Consider the following 24,846-nt stretch of genomic DNA (forward strand, 5'->3'; position numbering starts at 1 on the left):
GCATTTCGCCCCGAAAGGAATGCTATTGGCTGGAGGCAATCGGGCATTCGCGTAGCGACAAACGTGTCTAGTTACGTTCTCGTCATATCGCTCTGGAGGCTGTCGAGATTCGCTCTGTGTGCACCTAACGTCTACGACTAGACACAAAATAAAAAAGCACTATGTTCACTACGTAAAAAGTGGTCTCCGTTCATGCATCTGTAAGGCAGGTACGAAATCGTGCCCAAATTTATTCACACCGCACGATGCAACACGTCGCTGTGCAAACGCAGTCCAACACGAAGCATAAAAACGGCAGATTTAGGACAACAATTCGGAGTCCATTGTTCAATTAAAACAACGTAATTTTGTTGAAAACGCCCGCAGCTTTTTACTCACGGTATACGTCGGGAAACTTCCACATTTTGAAACAGAACGAGGCAGATTTACTTTTAAAAACGCTCGCTGCGTCCTCCCGGACCAGTTTGAATGGATCAGCTGACGACGACGGGACTTGACTGGTTGAATGTCAACCCCACAACAACCAATTTGCGCTCCGTGTTAGCACCGCATTACACACACCACGAACGTTTCAGCTCTTTGTCGCATCGCCGTGTTGCACCAAACAGAACGAGATCGCCGAAACCAACACAGCGCTGTTGTGAACCTTGGCTTGTGGTTGCGCACTTGTGGATTCTGTGATTCCCTTCGCTTTCAAAGCACGCACGACAATTACGAATGATACTTTCAGTCATCCGGGAACATCACAGGGGCACTTCTCCGGTCACGTCTTTGCTACATGTGCTCGCAAACCGCGTCAAACCAAAACATGGATGGATGGATGAACAATACCGCCACCGTGCGTTGTTGCCAGATCTTACCGGAAGTCGAGACGCTGCGTTGTTCAACTCTGCAACGCAAGGAGAGTGAGGGGCGGGAGTTTCGAATGTGGAGAGGTCCTGACTGCGACTAAATTACGTCCTGTGGATTAAATATTGATAAAAAAAATATTTTTTTTCGCGGAACATTTGTTTTGTGACATGCTTGTCCCAATTAGGCTGTTTAAAAAAATACTTTTTTTCTTTGCAGTTACCCTTTAAGACTAAAGGCCCGTTCACACACTTGCGTCCGTAGCGACCGGAACGACTGGAACAACCGAAACGATGGTTGCTAGGGTCTGCAACCGTCAGTTGCCATAGCGACGGAAGGACGCACGCACGTGTCGTTCACGACGCAAGGAGTTGGAGCGAGCCCAACTTTTTCCGATGCGTTGGAAACAACCGAAGTGACCGCAAAGACAGACCAATCACAGGACAAGGAGAATGGGTCGCGCGCGTTGCATGCCGGTCGCGGGCCGGCTCCTTCTGTCTGCAAACATGGCGTCGGTGGTGATCGTCGTCATGGACGGCGGGGCGAAAGCCCATCGTTCCACGTAAAAGCGCTAGCCTTGACTGTGAATTTTCGTCGTCTATCGCTATGATAACCCAGCACGCATTAGAAGGGAAGATCCACCTACTCGTGCGGCGATGTCGTGGTTGCACTCTCAAGACAGCAGAAACGCCCGTGCCGTCGTGTTTGTTTACTTCGACTACAGTGGTGCTTTCTAGGCATTTGTGTCCTCGAACATCGCCCGGATTTCTGATTTGGCGCATTTCATGTGTGTGCTCAAGTTCAAGATATTACTGACTCGTACCGTATAAAGGATGCGAATTTTCACGTGTTTTCATCACCGGAGAAAAGTGACTAGTGTTAGCTATCCTGAACGCTCGCAACGTCTACCTGATCACGAAATCGTATTTCAACGTTGCTATATCGCTGATAAGATTACATCGTAGACGTCTTTTATAATCATATTTCTACGTTGCCATAGAAGGCCACATAAAAAGACTTCAGTCACGTGGCAGGATTTGAACTCACCACCTTGAGACTGTGAGCCAAGTGCGTGGCCAACTGAGCCATCCAGGATCGGGTTTAGGAGCATGCAAAAACAAAGTCATACGCAGGGCGCGCGAACGCGCGTCACATGCCTCGTAGCCTTTGCTGTCATGCTGCGCCAACTGACTCCATATCACATGAGCGAATGACGTTTTAGCGAACAACGGGGGCGCGCGTTAACCCATCCGCCGAGCTGCGCTTACGCCGCTTCGCAACGACAGTCTGCGTCGGCTCATTACAAAATTGTGAACCCATTTGGCCCACCCGAAAACGCCGCTTCGAGGCGTCCGATTATTCGCTAAAGTGTCATTTGGTGAAACGTGGGCGTTCGCTAAAACGTCATTCGATCAAGTGAGTGACTTCTGCGCCAACTCACGGCACGTATCAGAAATGAGAGCAAATATTCGTTAAGCGCTGCCGTTCAAATGCCTTCTCTTCTTCCCTGGAATGCTTATCACACATCCTGTGCTTGCCCATCCCCCACTTTGCCAGCCCTACTTTGTCAGCATGATCAAGTTCGTATAATTTTTCTTCTAATTTTTTTTTTGTCTTCTGTTAGGCTTCCACCCAGCCCATCTGATTTCATTTTTTATGATCAAGGAATCATTCATCCTTTGTTGGTTTGTGAAAGGAGTCTTTTTCAATGGCACTGAATGCATCATGTCTGTTCCCACGCATGTTTGGCATATGCATGTTAATTGACCAGATATGGAAGAAATCAGCCTCATAAACGCTTTCTTTGTTGCTAACACTAGCGTGGACAATTTGTTTTATGCTTTATACTCAAAAGGAAGTTTACCTGTTCTTGGAAGCGAATAAAGAAATTGTTTGGTGGTCCCTTTAAAGTAGCTGTGCAACGATTTTAACGTTGAAAGAATTGTCATTTTCTGCTTTTGATATTGTTCACTGTGTCACAAATGGCAGAAAACACATCTCCTTTCTTCGAAATGTTGCGATTCCGCCGCGTAATAGTGAGGCAAAACTTAGAATATTTCCCGACCTGCAGCCACGAGCGGCGGCCATGAGAAACAAGCGGCGTGACGTCACTTGGGTAGTTGTAAAAAAAATAGCAAGTTGTGCGAATACCTGCTCGATAAAAGGTAACTTTTCTATAAACCTTGTTGTTCCAACATATATATATAAATGCGTCAAAACCCTGGTATCATCGAGAAAACTTTTATTATACGGAGTTTTAGTGGCACCATCTATCCTAGGTCCACAAAACCGCGAATAGCCGCCAGAAGCCGGAGGGGGAGAGGGACAGCGCCGGACGGGTATGGCCGGACCCGGATGAGACTTTCCTCCTTTCACCGTATATTTTGCGGGGCACCCGCCAGCACGTGGTCACGCGGTCGCGAGCGGATGAGTTCTCGCTGCTCGCTGATGGCTCTAAAGAGAGAACTTTTCCGGAACCCCGCGCCTACTCAAGTGACGTCACTGCGCACGTGACCCGGAAGACGATGTATGAGTTGAGAGGCGGCAAAAACCTCTATCTTTTTCATTTTTTAAAATAAAAACTAGGGTATCCAGGCAAAATCTGTTTTCTGTAGTTCACTGCAGAAGTGTCAGGCATCAACTTCCACAAATATTTAAGCAAAGCCCTGAAATTGTTGCACAGCTCCTTTAAGTACTAGGTGGCCTTTTCTCCATCCTAAAGCTGTGTTAAGATTGATGCATTTTTTTTCGTTTGCAGGGAAAGTATGGCATCTCGAGCGACATCTCATCCCAGAGTTTTGTGTCAAAGCTGATTCTGCTCACGATGCATTTCCCGCGGCTCCGCATTTTGTGGTGCCAGACGCCGTACGCCACCGCTGAGATTTTTGATATAATCAAGGTGAGATCTTTTGCCTCCTTAGAGTGAGATTAAATTGGAGTTTGATGTAGGGATTTTTTTAAAGCTTGTTCCTCTCAAGTCTTCACTATAGTGAAACTCACTCAAGGGTAGTTTGGCAAGCATGGTATGTTGGCCCTTCTTGATGTTTCTTCGTGCACATTTTCTGGAAAAAACAGTTCTGTTTTTTCCAGAAAATGCACATTTTCTGGAAAAATATCTCTATCACACTTTGCTATGGTTAAAGACCAACCTCTCCCCTTACTAATTTGTGGCTCTTTGACGGTAGTGTTTTTCTATTTTCTGAAAAATGGCTGGCTCAAAATTTTGGAAGAAATGTTTTCCGGGGTTGCTTATTGTTTCTGTCTCAAAGGAAGTATACTATGTTAGGAAAGTTCATAAAAGTAAATTTTTAAAAGAATTCTTTGTTTGTTTTGATTTAAGCAGCAAGGTAAAGAGGAGCCAAGCGTTTCTGAAGCACAAGCAGTCACGGAGAAGGAGGAAGCATCTGGCGGGAAACTGTCGAGTAGGATCAACCCTGCTCCCCAGGTGAAGCATAACCTTCCTTTGCCTCTCATTCTTTCGAGGATTTTGCAATAGTGCTGTAAAAAACCGAGCAAGTGCACATCCTAAGGTTGGAGATGATTACGAAAAAAGCGGGGATAGGCAATTTTTAGGCTCGAGCACAGAAAAGCAGAAGAGACTCTTGGAAAAGTTGGTGCTTGTTTGATTTGACAGAACGGGGCAGTGTAGAGGTCTGGCAGAACCCTGAATTTCTAAAGCAGCTGTACCACTCTCGTCAAGCCTGCTCCATGCCGGTGTCATTGTGTCAAGCTTCACTGCTTCGCACTGTTGCATGCGCGTAAAGTTTCGCCGCATTGCAGCCCCTTTACGGAGAGGCAGCTGATGCAAAGGAGCAGCTCGGTTGGCTCCTTGGGCTCAGACATTTGCAGGGGTGGGTGCTTGATGTGTCCTTTGCTTATATTTTATATGTTTCAAAAGTAAGGCGTGGGCTCTTATTGGGCGACACAAGTGCTGCTCGATATTTTATGTTACATACTCTGCCATGTCCCACATTGTCTGTAGTGGAGGCTTTAGAATTCCTGTGTATCCCGACAACAGGTTGGAGAGTCGGGAGGATATGGACAGCTAACCAGTCTTTGGTGACTTTTTACGACTTCGCAGAATCAGTGACAACTTCATTTCAGAATGACACTAAAGTTTGAGTTTGACTTCTTGATAAAGAGAGTGATTTGTGGGTCAATTTGGAAATTTTATATTAGTGTTGCCACCTGAAAAAGTTGATTATTTAGCGAGTTGACGATCTAGAACAATGTAATTTGGGGCTTCAAGAGTCTTATTTGGAGGGAACATTGGTTATTTGGAAAACTGGGAGCATTAGCCAGAACTTAAAGGGAAGCTACGGAGCTTCTTGAAAGAAATAACACAGAAGTGAATTCTAGTGTATTTTTACCCCGTGAACCCGGTTACCCAAACCATTTGCTGCGCAAATATTGTTAAACGCCAGAAAACGCGAAAGACAGTCGCTGTACGTGACATACCCGACGGATCTTTTGGCTGCCCAAGGTTAGGGAGGTGGGGCTTCAGCCCTATTTTGAAATTGCTCTTATGGCTCTCTGGCGCGTCGCATTGAAATACAATTTTGATATCTGTATTCTAAAGGCCAAATGAACGCAATTCAAGCCTTTTTTCTCAAATGCAGAAGTGCCCCATCTTCCCTTTAATTTATTGTCAGAAAACAAAGTATACAAAATGGGAGCATGCATTGCCATCTTCCATCATCTTTTGCATAAGGATTCTTTTGCTAACAAATAGGGAAGTGTGAATTTGTGTGCAAGACGAATGGTTGCCAATGGCACAAATAATATTGAGCGAGCACCAACCAGCCAGCCGGAGCAAACTGCAAAGAGTTATGTGCAGGCACATAATGCCTTGCACAGAAAAGGACCAAACTCAATGGAGGATGGTTCAAAAACCTCGCTACACTTAGTTTTGCTGTAACTTGGTGAAGAGTGAACGCTATGGCCCCCTTGAAAATACAGGCACTGCTTTCCTGCCATGGAAGAAGAAGCCACGAGATATTCTGCGCATGCTTTCACTCGAGAGAAACGCTTCTAGTTTCTACAAAACGCTTGCTTCCAGATATATAGGAGAAAATAACAGGAGCAAGACCCCAACCTTTCTTCACCTTTCTTTTCTTTTTTTCCAGGACTTCCTTCTGCACCTTCCAGGTGTCAACCTGAAAAACCAGGCCCTGTTGACCCGGAAGTTCACAAACTTGGTTGAAATGTTTGCAGCTTCCGAAGAGGAGCTTACCTCCGCCATGGGCAATGCGGTTCAGGCAAAACTTCTCTGGGAAAGCATCCACCGTCCCACGGAGCCCAAACCACAGAAACCTCCGCCGAGGAAGTTCCGCAAGAAGTGACAACCTACGCAGCAAAAGGAAACTGTTCCTTCATTAACGCGAGGACCCGCAAAGTCCGAGCGGCATCATCTTCGTGACGAGTGCTTGTCGGAGAGTGTTCCAAACACCGGGCCGCTGTGTTAAGGATGATCCTTTGGCGGTTTCGAGCAAAGGCTGGTTTACACTTTTGCATTTCAGTGTAGATAAGTGCATTGAGCCCGTCCGCTTACAACGAGGGAACAAACTGGCGCCATCTATCAATTAGCTCTAGAACACTTCCGATCTGCACTTATATTTTCTTATTTTTTACGCGTCATTCTTTCACAGTGGGCAGGACATAATTTTAGTAATGTTATAAGCGATCATTTCTCATAGTGCATAGATTTGATCTTTGCTGAAAAAGCTCCAGTCTGGTTATACATGAATCGGAAGTGTTCCAGAGCCTCTTCTAGCAGACGGCGTCACTCTCTCTGTAAGCGATTACAAACAGTCGCAGCACAGCCGATCGCACTCAAAACGCTAATGTGTGAGCCAGCCTTGACTCTGTGAAGACAGATTATACAGATTTTTAATGGCATCAAGAGGGGAAGCGGGGACATTCAGTTCTGTGGAAAGTTTACGAGAAATTGAGCTGACACGATTGGTTCGGATTGTACATATTGAGGGTGGCAGCCGTCTGGGGCATATCAAAATCATGTTGGTACGATTTGGACTGTATGGTGTATTGGCTGGGCTTTGCTGTTCGCAGTTGTTTTACCGCATTGCAGAGAAGCCCAACCTCTTTCAGCCTACGCTTTTTAGGGAGGTGTTTCTGTGAAACAGGTGCCTTACATAAAGGTGGGAGACTGAAAAAAATTTTTGGCATGTGCTGAGTATTATGCAGTTGGGGTGAACAAAACGTTAACTCTTTTTCATGTTGTTTTTTAAAGAAGTGGTGTATCAAAACAATTGGCTTGTGGAAAGGGTTTTCTGGGACACTAGCTTACAAAGTAAAAAAATTTTGTTCCGCAATAAACAATCTCGGCACAATTCGAAAAACGTGCCGGTATTGTGCATATGCTAATTATTGTGTGGTGCACACCTACTCTGTGCTATACGCATGAATCTTCCTTTTTTGGGTGCGTATCGATTTTGCCTTATATATTTGCACTTCAAAGAAAGAAATATCACTGAATAAAGAAGTACAAAACAAAAAAACAGTATTTATTGAGAAACGGACTGTGGGTTAAGTACACAGGTATAATGATTATGATGTAAGAAAGCTTTAATTTTTTTAGAATAACGTCTTGAAATCAATTTCAATGTGAAGTACCGATTTTGTGTTGAAAAAATGTTCTGCAATGAGTTATTTTTTAGTTTTATTTTAAATAAAAAATTGCAATTAAATAAAAAGCAGTTGGTGTCCAAATTTCAGTTTTAGAAGTAAAAACTATCTAGGTTTCTACTGCCCAAATGACAGAACATAAACCCCCAAAATAATAAACGTTAACATTTTTGCCCCCCGAAATGCTAGGGTTTTTGGATTTAATTTCGCATAGAAAGGTTGGTGTTTACCAAAGCTTAATTTTAGTGGATTCTCAATTGCCCGAAATTAGGAGTTCAATCTGACAGTACTTACGATTCTCAAAAATTCGAAATCTTAAAATTCTTGGACGTGGAGGCATACAGTCATCGTGATTCTCGTTTTCTTACCTTTCTGAAGTTCACGGTACCCCTCCTTCCTTTGATGGTGTATTCGCAATACGGAGTTTTACTCCGAGGAGGGGATGAAGTGTAATCGAGTTTTGAGGTCTCGTGCGCCGGGTCATGAATGTTCGCTAACATATCTATAAGGAGTATTCACTGGGCGCCATATTTGTGGGTGCTGTCTAGAGCGCATGCTCAGAACGAGCCCACATTAATAGCCTGCTAAGACCGGCAACCTTGATGGTGCTAAATGCACGCTCCAAAAGGAATGCGGAAGCTCGCCGTCAGCACGCGCTCAGCAGCAGCGCACACGAATATGGCCGCCAGTGAATACTCCCTATACACCAACTCATGTTTGGATGGATGGATGGATGAATACGGCTGAGCCCTTTGGATCGGGCGGTAGCTTACGCCACCTAGCCATTTTGTTTTACCATTTAAGCTTAGAATATTTAAATGTGAAATCTATATTCACTCCGCAGTGCAAAGAAAGTGAGGCTATGAAACCCCCTTGCCATCAGTGGATAAGAAACTACCTAGTTTTCTCTCGCTTTCTGCCACCATTCACTTAATCTTTGCTTGGTAATCTCTACAGTCTTGAAATCCACTCTCCCTTCGCTGTCTCTAAAACCCAATGACTTTATTAAATCTATGTTGTCTTCGGTAGGCATAGGGTGAAGCCCTTTACAGTAGAGTACCAAGTGCTCAGCCGTCTCGTCCTCCTCTCCACAAGCAGTGCACACTGTTTGTGTGCACACAGTGCACACAAACAAACCGGAGCGCCCCTAGCGGACGCCACCGGCGCCGCGCATGCGCGGTGGATGGTGGGCAAGAAGCCCGCCGTCGCCCATAAACAAAGGCGTCGGTGGGAGTCCCCGTGCTCTTTTTCGCGTTGGAATTGTTGATTCTACGTCCTCCTAACAATGTCCGACTAGTTGAGCGGCTTCAGCAAAACTAACGAGGCAAAACTGTGCACGTCGATACTGAAAACAGCAAGTAGAATCGGGCATTACAAGTCGGTGACGGCCACTGGTAACAATGATCAACACCTTCCTGTATCTGTTTACATTTGGCCTACTCACCCCAACCAACCTTCAAAAGTGTTTTGAGGCCTGCACTTAATTCTTATCGCAATTACCGGGTCAACGTTTGGTTTACGGGCCGCTGTTGTTTAACGAGCTGACGACAAAAAGCAGCCAAGTTTGAAAGAGCTAGCAGACGACAGTTCGAACGGATACGCAATGGAGTGCGGGCAAGAAGCACCGCGCCCCGCGTCAACAAACCATTCGAATGTCACGTTGTCGGCGTCTGTGTGAGTCTGTATACTCTTTTTCGCGTTGGAATTGTCGATTTTACGTCCTCATCGCAATGTCTTACCACTTTAATCGCCTGAGCGAAATTATCAAGGCTCGTTATGCCGCTAAACTTTCCGTAAATAATTTGACGTGCGGCGATTCATTCGCATGAACCCCGCAGAATGGACGCCAGATGAGATTCTTCTAGCTATTTTCGGCCGGGATGTCGCTCGTGCTGCAAAAGTGTAGAAGGTAACGGCGATGATCGACGTCGATACTGAAAATCGGAAGCGGGAACAGACCAAGCGTAACAAGTCGGTGATGGCCACCGGTACCAATGATCAACATCTTGTATCTACTGTTAACACCGAGCCTACTTAAGTCTTTTGAGGCCTGCAATTACTTCTTATTGCAATCACCGGGTCACAGTTTGGTCGACGGGCCGCCTTTGTTTGAACGAGCAGACGACAAAAAGCAGACAAGTTTGAAAGAGCAGACGAAAGTTCGAACGATCAGGCGGCCGTGTGAATTTGAAGACGCACTGAACCCGTGGGTGGTCTGGACAACTTGGCGGTTTTGTCTCGTTCATGTTGTAGCAAAGCAAACACATCTGGCGACCACAAAGTGTTGCCCTCACACGCAATCATAGTTCGACAGCGTCTGGTTTGCCCCTTTCACAGCTACTTTCCACGTCCTCGGACGAACGGAGGGGGCAAAAACACATGAAAACTGATCTTCAAACCTTCCCAGACTCTCTTGGTACAGCCCCCTTCGCAGCATTTTGACGAGAAGGCAGGTTTTTTGTCTCGTATCTCGTCTCTTTGGAACACAGGAATGTATGTCTGGCACGGCGACTTCTGCCCACCGCCCCAGACCGGAAGTGCGTCCGGCGCACCACCACCGCGGCGTGACGTAGGAGAGTTGAGTTGGTGTATAGGGAGTATTCATAGGGAGTATTCAAATTCGCACACACAGCCTTAGCTGTGTGTGCGAATTTTGAGCGCGTGCTGATGGCGAGCTTCCACAGTTCTTTTGCAACGTGCATTCCGCACCATCAAGAGTGCCGGTCTTAGCAGCCTATTGATGTGAGCTCGTTCTGAGCATGCGCTCTAAACAGCACCCGTAAATATGGCGTCCAGTGAATACTCCTATACATGCCCTGCAAGTGACGTCACGCTAGGGAAGGACGGGGACCCTCACCATACTGGTGGTTGACTTGACACCGCGCGGATGCGCTTACCAAGGCGTAGGATGCCACTAACGGCCCGGACATGGCTGACGTGCACCATATTTTCTACAAAGGTACCTAGTTGTGTTACATGTGAGCTTGGAAAAACGCGCCGAGCTTACGATGATGACGTTTAGCCAGTGCGTGCGGAATTTTTCGGCATTAGTGCGTTTGCGCCACGAGCAGAAACTTTCGATATGCCTCTGACAAAGTTTTAGCGCAAAAAACTGTCGCGTCGCGTCGCAAAAAAAAAAAAAAAAAAAAAAGCTTAATTGCGCGTTTTAAAATTTGCCGAGCGCTCAAGTAGTCGCTTGTAGAAAATTTTTTACGATTTTGCGAAATACTGTTAAACAACGCAAGGTTATCGTCATAATCTAAACGCTGAGACAAGGGTAAATCAGATAATGGACAAGACAACTCTCATTGTCTCAAGGTTTATATTATGATGTTTCCTAACCGGCTCGCCTGCATACTTTCGCGAACGGCACAAAGCGATGCCCCGGCGTCGTCGTCGTCTCGGCGAGTTGCACAGGCGGGGGCCGCCGCCGACCGATCGCCGTCTGGCCGGGCTCGCGGCGTGACAATCGCCCGTACTCGGCCGGGAGTCCCGAAGGTGCGCGCGAAGCGTGGAAACGGCGTTATGTAACGAAAGGCAAAGGCAATCTACACAATGAACGGGCAAAAGCCGATGCAAAGGCGTGCGCGAACGTAAACAACGTAGAAAAGTGCGGCAAACTCGGTAATCCGCGGCCGAATCTTTTTTCTGCCGCTCGCAGTTTCTCTAACTTGACTTCTACTCTGTCTCGCGGGGAATGCCGACGATACGATCGGACGATCGTCGGGATACGGGTATTGCTACAGCCGAGCGCGGCGCAGTTTACCATTGCTGTCGCTGCGAAGGGCCGCCGAGTCAACCACCTGCATGGTGGATACCGGCGTTCGACGTCATCATGTGACGTAGGTGCAAGGCATGTATTGCTATATTACCCAAGCATCAAGGAGAATGCAGCGATTGGTGTTCCACGCGCCACAGGCACAGGCCTTTCCGGTATAAAAGATTCGAAGTAAATAACCAAAATAAAGCGTTGACGAACGCGCGTGCGAGGTGCCATTTGTTTTAGGTCTCTGCTTTAGAATCGTTACTACTGCTGAGGCCAGCACGTGCGGCGCGTGAAACACCGATCCCTGCATTCTCATTGATGCTTGGGTAATATAAGGAGTATTCACTGGGTGCCATATTTGTGGGTGATGTCTAGAGCGCATGCTCTGAACGAGCCCACATTAATAGGCTGCTAAACCGGCAATCTTGAGGGTGCGGAATGCACGTTACAAAAGAACTGTGGAAGCTCGCCATAAACACGCGCTCAGGAGTCGTACACACAGCTATGGCCGCCAGTGAATACTTCCACCGAGCCCGCGGAGAGCCACGGAGAATCTGCGACTGGACTAAAGATATCCTTCCTTTGGAATGACCGCAACCCATTGGGAAAGGATTGCGGGGATGCCTTTCTTTTTTCTTTACCTTCCTTTTGTTCGGTGAACTCCCGAAGGTCGCAAGCTCGTTCACGAAAACAAAGACTCCGTCGTTAGAGGGGTGGCTCAGATCTTCTAAAATCCCAGTGTATCATACTTAAGGTTTTTCGTTTTCGGGTTTTATATTTTTCTCAAATGAGGGGGGTGGGGGGGGGGGGGGGGGGCTTTTTAAGGTTAGTAATCGGGGATAAATCGGGTTTTAAAGGAATTGGTTTTCAGTTCGGGCTTTTCAGTTTATACTTATAAATATGTCTCATTAACAATAAAGCAATATTAATCAGTTTATGTAAGCTGCATATTTTTTTCGTAATTGAGTCTTTAAAACTACACAAGGCAGCATTCTAACATAATCAAAGTGCTCACTTGATCATAATTTTTTTTTTTTTTTACAAAGCTTCGTTGCTTACATAATCATCTGCGTCCGTGGCATCCCAGTCGAAAATTCTCTTTAGATTCCAATTGGAATTTCCAATTGGTACCAGTTAGGTTTTCGGACAACCAATTGGTCACTGTAATGGGAACCAAAAGGAACCATTTGAAGTTTTTTTCCAACTGGTGAGACCCATTGGCCAGTGTGCTTCCAATTGGAACCCATTAAAACCGATTGGTTACAATTAAAACCAGTTAGAATTTCAATCCGATCTAATGATAATTTTTAGCTGGGATCTGTCTTGTTTCTGGACATATCTGGCTTGAGAGGACGTTTTATCATCATCATCAGCTTCTACAACGCAGTACAATGTCACTGCTATCTGCTGCTCGTGTAAAATTAATTTTTTTAATCCTTTTCTTTTTTTGCTCTAGTTGAAATGAAAAGGGAAGAAGCGGTCCTGAGTTGATCCACACTATAACATTTGAGCAACTCTATGAAAGAACTCCTGAAACACACCTCGTGCGAGCTAGTCTAGCGTTTTGCCTTGGTCAACGTGCAAGCTGGGCATACATTGTCTTGAGCAGTGGCTTTGGAGGTAAAGATCCAAGAGGCGTCGTACTCCGCTCGGGGAGGAGGAAGAGGAAAGGAGGGAAAGGGGAATTAGAGAGGAGGTAAAAACGAGGAAGAGGAGGAATATATCGAGAGCAGGGTGTTGAGGAGGAGAGTCGGGAAGCTTTTACTGGAACACTCGTTCTTAATTTTTTTTTCTTTTTTTACTTTTTCAGTTTGTCAGGCGACGATTTGCGGTGTTTGCGTGTTTTATTTCCGTCTATGAATGACATTTCGAAGCATAAGGACCTTTGGCAAGCGATATCTTGGCACGTTCCGTGAGAAAAATATTACCGTAGATCTCAATCTCGCCGTCGCTGTGACCGAAATTGGACCTCAGTAGGTGCTCCCGCGACGACTCCGAATGCAGAGTAAGCAAGGGCTTGTGCGGCACGCACAGGTCCCTGGTCGACCCTATTCAGTTCTGTCGTCTACGGAGCCATTAGTCACGGATGTGCGTTTCAGAAACATCAAGAACAATGCCAATAACTCCAGATTGAGAAAAACAACAACAACAACAGATGCGAACAAATACGTAGCTAGTGGGCAAGTCAGGGACAATGGGAGCCAGGTGCCGCCCGTCTCCCAAAACCGGTGGCATTTCCACGTTTTCCCTCTTTGTTTTCTTATTTTCTTAAAAAAAAAAAAATCATTGAGGCTTTCCGACTTTCCTCCTCAACCCCCTCCTCTCGCACTAATCATCCTCAGCTGTAGATGAGCAATTTAGCTAGTGGGGTACAACTGCTATACTCTGTTTCACCTTATAATGTACCGCAGGAAAGGCTACAAGCGCGAGCTCCTTGCTCAGGGCACCTCTCGGCGGCACAAGCCCTCGTGCGTTAAGAGTAGCTCCCAACGCTATGAACTCGCGCTTCTAGCCTTGTCTGCGGTACAACATAAGGTGAAACGGAGTATAGTCTGGTCTTTAACGTGCACCACACAGTAGTGATACGCAGTAGAGATGTTTATGTTAATTGCGAGGCAGGCAAGTGACGTAAAGATTAAGGCAATCCCAAAATCAGCAGTCTCATTGAAAGAGGAGAGTAATAAGATAAATGATAGTCGACGACGACGCTGAGCGCGCTGCTCGTGACCCGTGACGTGGGAACATCGGCGTTCGCAGCTAGGTCGGGGTCCACCGGCGACGTCCGAGGGTCCGGTCCCAACTGCCAAGGAGCCCTCCGGATAATCCACTTCGAGGACCTCGCCTGGTGAGGTCTCTATCTGCAATTCGTTGTCCCTGAAACGTTGCGTTGCCGGTTGTCTGGCTGCCACCCTTGTGTTCAAAGAAGCTGAAGCGGTCGCACGGAGGACGATTTCGGATATAGCTGACTAAAGCCTGATTCACATGGTGCGATTTTCTTCTGCGAAATCGGTGAAGCGATGAACCGCACATGCGAAATTTCGCGTTTCCTTTCACATTGATTGATAACATATGCGATTTTCCGCACTTGCGAAGCACATGGTTGGAACCCTTGAATTCGTTTGAGGATACTAATTTCGATATTTAACAAAATTATAAAATTTTCAGATTTATTTATTAGCTTCTGGTAAAAAGTACGCGGTATACTTATATTTAGGGCCGATTCAGACGTTTGCATCGACTGCATTCGCATCAACGAAAACGACAAAAAACAACGAGTACGACGAATGCGACAAGGACACCGGGAGAGCCACAGCTCGTAACTGCTTGAGCAAGCTAGTTGTTGCGTTGCTTGGCATGTCGCGCAAGGCGGACAGTTGTCCCGGTGGCTTCGTCACGTGGACGATGTTCCACATTGAAAAAGGGGAAGTAGCAGCGCGTCTTGACTTTCATAGAGCATGATGGCCGCTACTCTAGATGACGACGAGTTCAGACTGCTCTGTAAAAAGGAATACCTACTTCTGCGGAAAAAAAACTGCTGCTCCTAGACGGAAGCCCGCGGTGATGGTGGGTCAGGCCGTGCTGGCAAAACAGAGCCAAAGAATCGGAGTTTTACTCATTGGTAAGTCGACTTGTGCTTTTCTGCGAGCAGGTTTCTGGAATACTTTTTCTCTGCAGACCCTCTTTATGCTGCACAGGAACCCGGAGCAGTTTCGAAGATATTACCGGATAATGCCGAACGCCTTTGAAAGACTACACGCTTGCCTGGAAACAAAGCTTACGAAGCAATATGTCGTCAGAGAGCCCATTTCGTCGCGGGTGCGGCTTGCTATCACTTTGAGGTAAAATGGTATTCTCTTTAAACTGCACTGTTTGGAGTGAATACGAGGTGCAATTAAACTGGTTTATATGGCGAATTCATTACTAGTTTCTCGGCTTCCAGACATTAATGTACACAGCAATGTTTTGTTTTTACTCAGGTACCTGTCATCGGCAACGTCAATGCAGGATCTCGCACTGCAATTCAAGGTTGGAGTGTCAACAGGGGCATCCATAGTGCATGAGAGATGTCCGCATATATGAAAGGTGCTTCGCCCAAAACACATGAAGGTAAGCAAAAAGATCTGATTTCGTTTTTGGTAACTTGTGGAAAAGAGGACGGTTTCACATGGAGCGATTTTAGTTGCGATTTCGCAGTTGCGACAGCGCTGTTGCGGCAAACAGGCAGGTTCAATGTGATTATGAAATAATCGGAGCTGCGTCAATTGCCAAACATCTTTCGAGACGTCACCAGCGCCGCTGCGACGGCACGAAAAGACAGCCAATAAAAACGCGCCTCATCCAAAACCAACCATATTCTTATTGTCGCATGCATGCTGTGAAAGAGTCGCTGGCGTCTCGTAATGAAAAAACACTTGAAAATGGAGGTGGTATCCCAGTCGTGTGGTATTCACTGGGGGCCATAGCTTGCGCCGGTTGCTGGTGAGAGCACGTGCTCTTAGTGAATTTGCACAACGCTTCTGCAGCGTATATTTCACACCGTCAAGATTGTTTATCTTTGCCAGCAGTACGTAGCAGTTCTTTTTGAGCTCTAGCTGCGAACAATGCGCGCCAATACGGCGTTCACTAAATACCGCCTTTAAAGATGTAGATCATTACGAACAACAAGACTCGCTGTGGTGGTGTTGGGAAATTGATGAATTCAAGTTCCCCCCCCCCCCCCCCCCATGCCCCGGTGTACTCTTTCTACACACTACCAAACCACGGAATCATCCAGAATTCGATATCAGGGGGTGTTGCAATTATTCGAGGGGGGGGGGGGGGGGGGGTGCTGTTGGGAGGGGGTGGCCTTAGGTCTAGATGCATTGGTCAGGAAATTCTGGGGGGTGTCGCCCCCAACCTGGAGATAAATAGGGGGGTGTTGGAAGGGGTTGGCTTTACGTTTATGTACATTGCTTAAGACATTCTGGGGGGGGGGGGGGGGGGCGACACACCCCACTTGGAGATAATTATGGGAGTCGGGTGTACAAATCACTGCAGCAAACTCGTCCTTTGTAGCTGCTCCTAACTATTCGCAGCCGAAATATCTAAATGAATCATGTTGAAAGCTGTACTGTCAAAAATGGTTTCTTAAAAAGTTTACACAACAGAGAGCCATTGATCTATGATTATAGGGACGAACTTGGGGAAGAGAGCGCTGCAGACCTGAGGATGTTGAGGGCCCCAATGCTATTACTGCGCCACCTTCGAAAGACGGGGTCACACATTACGCATCCTACGAATACAGTTTGCAGACAAATAGTAATTCGAGGCACCACAGCATCCCTGCTTTGTATGTCGCACGGCAACCAATGAAAGGAGCAGCCTGGCACGCGGCTTATGAAACACGGATGCGTCAGTGAGTCGTGTTCGATCGATGTCTGCAGACTGTTTTTTTTTGTCTTTTGTATAAGCAGTCTGACACTGGCCTGACTTGGGCATAATATGATAGCTTACAAAAGTAAGTGGCGAGTGCCTGGAGCTGGGCTAGTTGGCTAAACATGCTTCTGAAAGTTTAAGCTGAACGTAGAAAAAACGGTGCGAGGGAGAAAAAAAAACAGACACACAGCTTTTCAGATTCAGTTACAAAAGTATTCGCAATTGTTAAGCGTCAACAAGTATTTCTCATATTTGAGCTTACATTTATTACCAGTATTACTATAGGTAAAGTAAGATTACATAAACGGCTTTTAAATAACAACGTAAAACCATGTGTGAACGTTGTGCTGTACTTCTAGCTCCCATCAAGAATGACAGACTAAGGGAAATTGCCAAGGGCTTTGAGACAGGGCGGAATTTTCCTCATTGTGTGGGGAGCGTTGACGGAAAACACGGACATATCGAAGCCCTTGCCGATTCTGGAAGCCTGTACTATAACTACGAGGTGCTGTATATGGGTCTACAAATTTACTTTAACACATATCATGTTTTGCAAGAGCGCATGAAGTGAGGTAACATTCGGCTTTTCAGGGTAACCTACTTTATAGTGCTGATGGCCGTCGTGGACAGCAAGTTGAGGTTTATGGCCACAGACGCTGGAGCGTATGGCCACCAAAGTGATGGTGGCGTCTTCAAGGCGTCAAGGATAGGACAGTGCCTCAGTCAAGCTGCCTTGAATTGTCCACCACCAAATCTGCTGCCATCTTCCCATGTTATCGCCGCGTCCGTCTTCGTTGGAGACGAGGCATTTCAACTGAGGTCGGACTTTCTGAGGCCCTGTTCTGGTTGATACCTCAGCGATTATCTAAAAATATTCAACTATCGACTTTGTAGGGCGAGGTAACCTTTAGAATTGTTGCACTTGCATTATAATAACAAAAATCACAGTGTTGTCTTTGTTCCATTTCAAGAAGGGGCGTCCAGAACGCATTCGAAATTTTGGATACTAGATTTTGCATCTTCCGCAGGCCAATCGACCTCCTCCCAGACCACGCCACTGGAGTCGTCCGCGCAGCTTGTGTACTGCACAACTACCTACAAGACGACAAGTTGCCCATGCTAAATGCCAATGCTGATTGAAGTCGACCACTTCAGCAACATCGTTGATGGCCAGTGGCGCAAGGAGGTCTCTCAACAGACAAACGCGTTCCTCTACCTACCGAGGCTGAGATCGCGGCACGTCGACCAATCTGCCTGAAAATGAAACACAGTGGCCACCGCAGTGAGAGTCCTGTACTGCAGGTACTTTGTAAAGGAAGCTGCAATGTCATGGCAAAGGAACCGCGCTGGATTGAAATCCTAAGTAGTGTCAGCGGTATGGTGACAAATCACGAAGTTTTCAAGTTTTTGTGTGTGAGGATCGTCTGACCTATTTCCGGTGGAACAGGGAGCAGGGGCCACCATTAAAACAATATTCTGCCGCTGCTAGTTAGCTACTTTTGAAAGGGCGCTCTGGTGAGAGACGGCTTCCGTGTGAGGCCCACTAGGACTTTGAACAGAGAAAGTGAAACATCTGTATTGTACCCAGACCGGCGCTACTGGAGGGGGATGAAATTAGGGACTCTCCCTGTTCATGTACGCTCTTAATGTGCTTAACTAGGAGTGGACGTAATTTATACTCTACCGCCCGTGGAGGAGTGACACAGTCCTCTCAGATCCTTGGTTGGATAAGTGGGACGAGTGTTTTCAGTGCACGTTCTGCAAGATCCTGAACTGAGGCGCAGTCCTTAAAGGGAAGCCGGAACACTTCTTTAAAAAAGATGAGATAGAGCTTGATTCTAGCGTAGTTTTATCCCGTGGATATGAATATCGCGTTCGTTTTTTCCGAAGATGTAACTAAACTCGAGAAAACACGAAAAACACCCGACCCGTCGTGGCTTCATAAAAGGGCCTTTCGGCCGCAAAGCTCGTGTCGCTCGAGGGCCGCGCATGCAATCCCTAGCTTGCCAGGTGTATTCCCCCGTACTGGCACAAGTGTTAACATCTTTTTCTGCCCTTCTTAAAAAAAATAGCAAGAGTACGCGTGCATAGCTTTGGTGGACGCTGCTAAAAGGAAGATTCCGAAAACTCCTTTTGTGGCGACACGCTCCTGGAAGGAGGGCCTTCGGCGGTACTTTGAAAATGATTTTCTGCAACCTCCATGCACCAAATTATAAAATAAATAATTTCTATATTCAAGATCCTGGAGGTGAAATGAAGACGATCTAGGTGTGTTTCCTCAAATACAAAACCGCTTCAGCTTTCCTTAAACTTGGTGTGTGAGAGTTATTTGAGTGGTCTCCGAAGTATGTGCATTTAGGTGGTTCAGGTAGATCTGCAACGTGCTGGAGGTAGTGTAGTGTTGAGAGGGAGTGTGTTTGTACACGCCGAAGAAGCGTAGAATCTGCCCTCTTTGCAGTGTGGGGTGGGCTGTAGGGGGTTATGTGGTTATGACGAAACTATAACAGAAGGCACAATGAGTTTTCTTCTCGTCGTGCCTTGCGTTGTAGCTTCCGGGTCACATAGGGGTCAATTTCGTCTGGCCATTGACAAGGGATACTCGGATCGTCGGCGGCGTGCGTAGATGAGCGGGCGGCCTTGCAACACCGGCGCACAATTCAAATATTTGCCTTTTGGCGCCGGTGCACCCCATGACTCCAGCAACGTGTTATGTTTCTCTTTATTCATATTTGATGTCTGCCAAAAAGGTGAGCCTGTACTTGATTTTTTTCTTCTTTTGTAATTGCATCTTTTTTGTCTTTTGTTAGTTGTTATCTTTCAACATTTAAAGCCAGCAATAAAAAATTTATTCCTGGATCACCCCTGCCTCATGTCATCTCTCTAGTTCATTTCCACCCCGGACCTGTTGCCTGCAAATCAGTCAATTTTTTTGTAGAAAATGGGTTGTGGTCTTTACCTCTTTTACGGATAAACTGGCGGAAACTTTTTGAGGCAGGTATAGCCCAAAGTAGGTCGACAGAGTACCGGCTGATTCCCCACAGGGTGAGGTGCTATTTTACTGTTTTCGTTGGACCTACGCTGCCCAATCGGGTCTTTACTTAACACAGAATGCGTTTTATTGGCCGACTTTCATGAAATGAACGACACGCTGGACGTGCAAAACACATTCTGTACTTCCTCAGTGTAGGTCAGCATGAACAAGCTAACGTAAATGTTTAGCTTTTTTTTTAATTCAAAACAATATTAGCGATTGCGAACATGACAAAAACACTGAAGATAAAGGAAACGGCATAAATAAAAAAAAAATCAGGTTTCCAGATGCAAAAAAAAGCCAAAACAATCATGTTGGTGAAATAATCGCAAACTATGCACGAAACCAAATTGTCGCAGGATTTCTATGACAAATGTCACGCGTGGCACGTGTGACATTTGCGTAGGGGACTCATTGAATAGTAGAAAGACCCTTTCTTAAAATCTGTTTGGGGATCTGACACGAAGGTCTGTCAAGAAACCGAGAATCGCTGATCGGCACCTTGTAATTAAAGCCATTTTACACGCGTGTCGCTCGCGTAGCACGCGTTTACATATCAATAGTTGTCTCTATACGTAAAAATGTGAAGCTCGATTTTTATCAAATGGCTTTAATAACAAGGTGCTGTTCAGCGTTTCTCGGTTGCTAGACAGACCCTCGCGTCATCTGCAAACAGATTTGAAGAAAGGATCTTTCAACTATGCCACGAGTCCCTTACGCAAAGTGATCGAACAGAAGCGTCAATTGTTATCGCCTGCAATTTTACAAAGGAAGCAATCACAACCCTCGCGTGGTACGCAAACGCCAGTTCGTTTTAATGCCGAACTGAAGCTTACATCCCCCGACGAAAAATATTCACTTGGGAGAAGCATATCCACCGCCTCACCCCCCCAGCGAATTTCGAAGACGACGACGTAGGTGACGCATTTTTCGTATTTTTGATTCCCACGTTGCTATGACCACCGTGACGTCTTTCACGAGCCGCGTTTGATTGGCTGTCCGTCCCCTTCGCAAGAGCGGCCGTTCGCAAGGAAAGTTTGGCAAAATACGGACTTGCGAATCAGTCGAATTCGCACCGCAACTGCGTTGTGCCGCAAGAACGGCGTCGCAATTGCGAAATCGCAGGCAAATTCGCACCATGTGAATCAGGCATAACAACTTTGCTTTAGTACATTTCACCTTCGTATGCGTATCGTCATCTTCATAGGCTCTGCCTATATGCACAAAATAACTATTATTTTCGAAAAAGACACAAGAAAATGATTGAAAATAACATTGCCCGACAAAAATTAGTCCTATATATCTGGGCGTGGCACACCGCAAATATTGTTTTTCTTTGATGTGGCCAGTGATAGACGAGGTGTTAAATTAACACATTTGTTCACTTCACCAGTGTGTGCAAGCTGGTTCTACTAAAGCCTGAATCGATTCCATCGTCAAGGTGCCTGTCGTTTTTCTGCTGGAAGACTCGTCGACTCGTCTATCCCTTTCGCACTCGGTGTAAATTGCACATTTACCTTTAAAGTGATAGTGCAACGACTTTAGAAAAAATTGCAGTTTGTAATTTTTTTTGTGTATTTTATATCTAGCCACAAGTGACAAAAAACGTGCCACCTTGCTCCAAAAAACTTCTATCCCGCTGAGTAATCGGAAAAAAAAAAATATATATTTGCCGATTTGCAGCTGCGCGTGATCTTTACGGGAACTACGGTGACACGTCTCTGGAGAACGCGCGGAAGTAAACAAAACCTGTCCCCCTTCGCTGCTACACTCACCGCCAGCCCCGTGGCGAACCGTCTTTTTTGTCGATCGCTCGCCGGGACCTTCGGTGATGCTAATCCTTGAGAAGTTGACAGTTGCGGAGGGAGCGGCTGGGTCTATGAAGAGAGAACCCAACGGGAAACCAGATGATCCCCCAAAGACGTCACTCGAAAGATGGCATGAGACTTGAGGGACACTTTAAACTTCGATTTGTTTATTTTTTTTTAAATAAAAACTAGCGCGAGCTATAAAACATGGGTCTGCGTTCTTCGTTTTATAGGTGACACAGGTTAATACCTGTAGTTATTTTTTCAAAGCCCGAACATCGTTGCACCGCCCCTTTAAAGGGCCTCTGACACGGCAAAAAAAAAATGTTTTTTTTCATGCTAGGCGTTGAAATGGCATATCAGGACATTACAAAAAATTGTATCACTATAGAGTTGCGTAGTTTTTTCATAAAAAATAAAAATACTATGCTCAATCCAAAGTTCCCGCCGGTGCACTGTGACATAACAGTGTACCGCAAGGTGTCGGGGCGGTCAGAAGGGAGGCATCGACCTACGTCACTAAAAGCAGGTTCGCCGGAAGTCATGTGAGTTTCACTCCTCGTGCTCTCCGGGACCGCGCCTAAGACTTTTTTTATTCATTTTTTTTATTCTGCTATTCGTACGAGCGATCGTAGAAAACAAAGTTTCAGTTACACTAGCTTTTTATCGCTGCACCGTTGGTTAGTTTGCGTGCTGTAAAAGTTGAGGACGAAGTCAGTGCATCGACAAGATGGGGGTCAATGATGAAAGCGTTGCGAGCACAAGCCAGTGTACGAGTGCATGCCGTCAGTCCGATGATACAGAGCTATACCAGGCACAAAACAAACTATCAGGTATTGAAAAAAATTTAGAACGCTCGCAGAAATTAGGATTGCTAGCATACGACACGCCCGATCGCATTGCTGAAGGTTCAGACACCGAGGTCGTTGAATCATCGGATACTCTCCAAGCTGAAGTTGCCTGCCGTCTAAAGAATACGAACTGGCGAGTGCACCAAGTACAAGTAGACGTCAAGCACAAAGTACGTGTTTTGTCTAGAACATGAGTAGAACTTGTTTACTAGGTGCACATGCAGCCGATGCGTCGTGATGCCTGAATTCAAGCCTCTTGAGTGCCGCTGCTGCAGGGAGATGATCAGGATACTTACAGACCTGAAGTTGAGGTCTCACATCGAGACCTGTGAGTTTTAGTAAACTTCGGCTAGGGTTGTAATCTTCATCACTAAAGTGCATCGAGCATATCCGTCGCCTACCCACGGATTCTAATAGCTGTCCTGCGGAAACCGCGGTCAGCAACCTGTCCATCTCTTATATGTCTCTCGGGAATGCATGCACTGTGATCTCTTCTTCAGTTGCTGAAATACCGGGACAGTCCCTCACACAGCACCTTTTATACTCTGTTTCACCTTATGATGTACCGCAGGAAAGGCTCAAAGCGCGAGCTTCTTGCTCTAGGGCGCATGGCAGCGGCACAAGCTCTCGTCCGTTAAGAGCAGCTCCCAACGCTATGAGATCGCGCTTCTAGCCTTGTCTGCGGTACAACATAAGGTGAAACGGAGTATAGGCATTGCAGTTGATCACGTCAATTCACTGACTCCTCTTCTTCAGCGGCATTAAGCGATGAAAAGCAAATAAAAGAAACCTCGTCTGCTTGGATCGCTCGTGGAGATGCGGAGAATAACAAAAATATATAAAAAAAAATATTACACGCGCTTGCGGTAAGCACGGGGAAGGAGAGAACTCACGTGACTTCCGGCGATGACTCCCTTCTGACCGCCCCGACACCTTGTGGTACACTGTTACGTCACAGTGCACTGGCGGGAACATAAATTGAATTGGGCCTCGTACTTCTATTTTTTATGAGAAAACTACGCAACTCTCTAGTGAAAAATTTTTGTGTAATGTCCTGATATGCCATTTCAACGCCTAGCATGAATTTTTTTTTTTATTGGCGTGTCAGAGGTTTTTTAAGAACGTGTGGTGGCAGTTGAGTGTACACTCGAAAACACCTGGTGCATCTACTTCCCCACCGAAGCACGCGTGAGAGGCAATCGTTCCAACCTACGGAGGGATTTCGGCGAACAACAAGGCTGGTATGTTTAGACCTAAAACCACAGCCAGTGCTTTGGCACTGAAAATGACGCGTCCCTTGCTCAGTGCCACAGCGCAGACGTTTTAGTTCTAAACGTAAACTGAAGCTCGTCATTAGGGAGTTTTCGTAGATCGTTTTCGCCGTCCCGCAAGGCCCTCCGCAATCCGCTACGATAGCGGGAAGTCCACAGTCAAGGCTATCGGCGCGCAGGCGCAGTAGCGACTTCTTCGTAGCGGAACGCTTAGCGGAGGGGGTAGCGCGGTCTACGAAAACTCCCTAATGGCCGGACTCCTTCCGTAAGCTCCAGCGATTGGCTTTCGCACGTGCCTTGTAGGAAAGCAAACTCTCGGATTCTTTTTAGAGCATTTGATAAAGGAAGTCAGCAAAGGATAGCTGCAGTAGGCGGGATAGTTTTTTTGTATAAAATGTCTTTTTTTTTGTGCACATTACCGTTAACCGCCCGCCTCCCCCCTAAAAAAAAGTGTTGAAAAGGATTAGGCGGGCACACAGAAAGTATCTAGTCTGTTACTATCCTCCAATTTCTTATAAACTGATTCGAAGTCACGATTATCAACAACTCATTAACAAAGCACACACACACAAACGCACGCACGCACGCACACTCGCACACAAACACACACACACACACACACGCACACACCCGTCGTAATTTTTACGGGTAAGTAAAGCGCCTCTTGGCCAAAGCACAGGGGACAAGCTGGAGTATCGGTGCCACGAGCCATACCACAATGTCTCGGCCACAAGGAATCGATGTCGCCATCAAGGGTTCAAAGTTTAAGCTTGATGACCACCGTGGGTCCTCATCTTTAAGTCCATACGCAGTCGATGCCACAAGCGCGAGCTCCGGACTTTCATTGTCCCTTCCAAGCACGCACGCTCGTGCAGTGCAAGCACTGTTCAGAGACTGTAATGAACCGACCACTTCGGCCAAATCTCTTCTCCATGGTGATCCGTTCGCTGTCAGCTCAGCGAGCCAGACAGGTCACTCCCGGAATTATTTCCACCCTTCATGAGGCCTGCACCTGGGAACATTCATCCTTACCCGTTCCCCGACGTACCGAACCAGCCGCCCGGCCAGTCTTCCCTAGTCCCTAATCTCTGTCCGCCGTCGTTCCTTCGTGCTCGGACGAAGTAGAGTGCCTTCATGTGCGCTTTTCATGTGCGCTTCGCATAGAGTGATGCCAACTGCCTGTTTCCCTTTCCCACACCCTCTTCCACCG

General features: G+C 46.5%; 1 protein-coding gene across 2 annotated transcripts in view; it reads left to right on the forward strand.

Annotated features, from left to right (window-relative positions):
* Positions 1-7,557, forward strand: part of LOC8026023 (DNA repair endonuclease XPF) — a 47,254-nt gene extending 39,697 nt beyond the window's left edge. For both annotated transcript variants that reach the window (XM_040212745.2, XM_040212746.2), the window contains 3 exons: positions 3,608-3,748; positions 4,193-4,294; positions 5,976-7,557. In XM_040212745.2, the coding sequence (XP_040068679.1) occupies positions 3,608-3,748; positions 4,193-4,294; positions 5,976-6,191 (459 nt within the window). In that variant the 3' untranslated portion in view covers positions 6,192-7,557. The remainder of the gene's footprint in view (positions 1-3,607; positions 3,749-4,192; positions 4,295-5,975) is intronic.
* Positions 7,558-24,846: the final 17,289 nt, after the last annotated feature.

Source organism: Ixodes scapularis, unplaced genomic scaffold (assembly GCF_016920785.2).
Source record: "Ixodes scapularis isolate PalLabHiFi unplaced genomic scaffold, ASM1692078v2 PGA_scaffold12__126_contigs__length_90152505, whole genome shotgun sequence".
Taxonomy (NCBI): domain Eukaryota; kingdom Metazoa; phylum Arthropoda; class Arachnida; order Ixodida; family Ixodidae; genus Ixodes; species Ixodes scapularis.